At 32.7% G+C, this 3,817-nt stretch overlaps 1 protein-coding gene across 1 annotated transcript; it reads left to right on the top strand.

Annotated features, from left to right (window-relative positions):
• Positions 1–2,047: 2,047 nt before the first annotated feature.
• On the top strand, positions 2,048–3,587 carry NAC3 (NAC domain containing protein 3). The gene is made up of 3 exons (XM_022038988.2): positions 2,048–2,328; positions 2,426–2,694; positions 2,781–3,587. The coding sequence occupies exons 1-3, from the start codon at positions 2,148–2,150 to the stop codon at positions 3,348–3,350; spliced, it is 1,020 nt and encodes a 339-aa protein (XP_021894680.1). The 5' UTR covers positions 2,048–2,147; the 3' UTR covers positions 3,351–3,587.
• The last annotated feature ends 230 nt before the right edge of the window (positions 3,588–3,817 follow it).

Below are 3,817 nucleotides of genomic sequence, written 5' to 3'. Positions count from 1 at the left end.
CACGCTGAATTAAACCATGAAAAGATTTGAGTTTTGGGATGTGAAGATTATCCGAAACTTTAATATTATCTGAAAATATATATATATATATATATTCAATGGGAATAACAATTAAAGATTGTTCTTAGTTGTCAGAAAAATAATTATGTTTTTTTGTTATTTTTACGTTAAGATTAATACTAATTTTTTTAACAATATCGATAAAATTAAAAAATATATATATTAATTAATTAAAATATTATTAGTTAGATAAAAAAATTAAGGAATTAAAATAATTTTACATAAAATATTAAGAATTAAATTATAATAAAAAATTCTTAAAATTTAATTATAACATAACGAATAATTTATATATTAAAATAGTAAGTGAATCTTACCCACCTCGATATATTAGTTAATTTTTTTATTAAAGAAAAAAAAAAGAAAAACACTAATTATTAATAATAGAAAAGTCAAAGAAACTATAAAAATAAAAATATAATAAAAAAGTATACGTGCAAACACACGTGCCGAAGATAGAAAACTTATCTTGTAGTATAAAGAAAAAGTTGGTGAAGAATCTTCAAATTTCTTTCTATTTTTATTTAATAAATAATAGTTTTTTTGGACAGGTGGATTTTACTTTTTGATAAAATTCAAAAAAAAAAATATTCAATTGGGTAACGCCAACTCAAACACGTCATATCTGCACGTGGCATAAATCCAACTTACTCCCATGAACTTCACGTCTGCAGTTGACATGTAGATACAACTCCATCGTACAATATATCTATATATATATATTTTTTTTCCTTTTTATTATTTCTTTACGCTTTTGGTATAATGTATTTAATAATGCATGTATCTTTTTTTGACAATTGACCTTTGACTTTCTCCAATTATAAGTGTCTAATGAGAGTATCTCTAAATCATAGAGATGACATTCGGATAAGCATATATTTTTTTTTTTTTTATAAAATTAGGAACTGAAAATTACAAATCTTGTATATATTTAATATTTTAATACAATATATTTATTACTTTAATTTTACTTTTTACAAAGACATGCTACAAATAAATGGGATTTGAGTTTTGATACTTTGCAACTTTTACAACTTCATATCTAAAGGGTCTTACACTATTGTTACATGTGAACGTATACTAAAAATACAAACACATAATTCTATATTGTCAACATACGCTACGTGACCAAATGTTATCTACGTGCCCTTTTTGACCTACCGAACAAGACCCAAATTTCCACATCTAATTTCTACAAGATTTCTCCACGTCTACGATCCCAATTTTTTTATACATAAAAATTAAATATGTACATATGTATATATATAAAATAAAGAAGGAATTTATACCCATTTCACTTCCTCAATACGACCAAAAAAAAAAAAAAACACATAATTTCATAGAAGTTCTTGAGTGAAAGAAACCTAATCAAAAGTTGTACCAAAATTTAAAAAAATAATAAAATAATTTAAAGAAAAATACAAAAAAAGAAAACGAAAGTCACTAACGTGGCACGAAACTGCGTTACTTATGGGTGCATGCACATTTCTCTATCACCCGCTTTGCCGTCATAACAAAAATTCTCCACGCCTCTCGCCACGTGTCCATCCTATGTCGACCGTACACGACGTCGTTCTTGTCATCCACGCGTGAACAACGGCTATTAAACATTTCTTTTTTCTTTTTTTTTTTAAAAAAAAATTTTTTGCTCTTAATTAAAATTAATAAATATTTAATTATAATAATTAATTTCCAGTAGTTATCTAAATATAAATAATTGTTTTTAATTAAATAAGAAATAAAATTATTGTACGTGTGAAAACTTATCTTGTAGTATATAAAGAAAAGCTGCTTCAAGAATCTTCATTTAATCTAATTTAATTTAATTTAATTTAATTTAATTCAAAATTAATAGCCATTCAAATATTTCAATTGGGCACTGTACTGCCAACTCAAAGACTCCAGAATCTGCACGTGGCACAATCCCAACTTACGACACGTGCCCCGCCCATCTTCTTCCTCTATAAATACCTCCCCAATTTCACCTTTCAAAGAAAAAAAGAAAAGAAAAGAAATATACAACTCAATTTCCGCTGTAAAAACAATTGGCCAACTACGAACCTTTAATCGGATTCGGATCTCCGAAAATGGGTGTGCAGCAGATGGACCCTTTAGCTCAATTGAGCTTACCTCCAGGTTTCCGGTTTTACCCCACTGATGAAGAACTTCTGGTTCAGTATCTCTGTCGGAAAGTCGCCGGTCAGCAGTTTTCTCTTCAGATTATTGCGGAGATAGATCTGTACAAGTTTGACCCGTGGGTTTTACCCAGTAAGGAACCCTCAACCATTGCCAATTTTGAATTTCTTCCGATTTTATCTTCTCTGGGTTTGGTTTGGTAAATAGAATTCGTTTGATATTTTGACAGGTAAAGCCATATTCGGCGAGAAGGAGTGGTATTTTTTCAGTCCCAGAGATCGGAAATACCCAAACGGGTCCCGACCCAATAGAGTTGCCGGGTCCGGGTACTGGAAGGCGACGGGTACTGACAAGATCATCACGACGGAGGGACGGAGAGTTGGTATCAAGAAAGCTCTAGTCTTTTATGTCGGCAAAGCTCCGAAAGGAACCAAAACGAATTGGATTATGCACGAGTATCGACTCATTGAGTCGTCTCGTAAAAATGGAAGCTCCAAGGTACGAATTTACGGAAACTCATGAATTATTTATCACGTTTTTTGATGTTGAGCGCGAGTGGTGAGTTGACGCGGTGTCTTTTGCAGTTAGATGATTGGGTTCTGTGTCGCATATACAAGAAGAACGCGAGTTCTCAAAAGCCTATGCTGTCGAATATTTCGAGCAAGGAGTACAGTAACAATGGCTCGTCGTCTTCGTCTTCTTCCCATCTAGACGACGTGCTCGAATCATTGCCGGCGATCGACGACCGTTTCTTCTCCATCCCACGCATCAACTCTCTGAGAACTCTCCAACAAGATGACATCAAAACAGGGGTGATTCCCAACCTGGGTACGGGAAATTTCGATTGGGCGAGTCTCGCAGGGCTCAACTCAGTGTCGTCTGTGGTCCCGAGTGACCACACTCAGAGTCAGTGTATCCCGAGTTACACCGACACCGACGTGTTTGTTCCCTCGTTGCCGCCTATTTCCCATGTGAACAAACTCTGCAACGCAGTGGATGAGGAGGTACAAAGTGGATTCAGATCTCAAAGAATCGATAACTCGGGTTTCCTGCAGCCGAACTCGAACGCTTTATCTCAGAATTTCACGAACTCGGTAGACCCATTCGGGTTCCGGTACCCGACTCAGCCGGCGATGTTCGAGTTCAGGCAGTAAGGAAAAAGAGGGGAGTAAGCAGCGGGGTATTTGTGTAAATATCTGGAATTCTTTGGGCTAACTTTTGGGTTTGGTCGTGAAATTCCAAAAAAGGCCATGGAGGACTTTTTTCCTGGGTAGGGACTTGAATAGATGCAATGTATACAGAGGGGTAAAAAGGTAAAAGAAGAAAATCCTGTAGAAGATAAATCCAGATTAATTTAATTAGCTTGTAATTAATTACACAGATTTTGTTTTTTTTTTTGTTTTTATTTAATTTTTCTTTTTCTTTGTTAAATATTGAGTAATTAATTTTATTATAAAAATATTTACACACGCTATAAGTAATGCTAAGATTGTTATTGGGTTTAATTAGTTGTTTATAATTTTATAATAACTATATATTATTTTAATTTCTTGATTATTATATTTTTTGGAGTTTAACTTAAGATTTTCTATTATTTTATTTAATTTTATGGTATCCTTAA

This window comes from Carica papaya, chromosome 4 (assembly GCF_054855325.1).
Source record: "Carica papaya isolate Zhongbai chromosome 4, ASM5485532v1, whole genome shotgun sequence".
In the NCBI taxonomy this organism is placed as follows: domain Eukaryota; kingdom Viridiplantae; phylum Streptophyta; class Magnoliopsida; order Brassicales; family Caricaceae; genus Carica; species Carica papaya.
Note: the sequence above shows the minus strand (reverse complement) of the source record. Positions and strands in the feature narration are given on the sequence as shown.

Bases quoted from the DNA above. Each gene is read 5' to 3' on its own strand.
- NAC3 (XM_022038988.2), top strand. From the start codon at position 2,148: ATGGGTGTGCAGCAGATGGACCCTTTAGCTCAATTGAGCTTACCTCCA. The intron at 2,329-2,425 runs GTAAGGAACCCT...ATATTTTGACAG, and splicing joins TGACCCGTGGGTTTTACCCA to GTAAAGCCATATTCGGCGAG. The intron at 2,695-2,780 runs GTACGAATTTAC...TGTCTTTTGCAG, and splicing joins GTAAAAATGGAAGCTCCAAG to TTAGATGATTGGGTTCTGTG.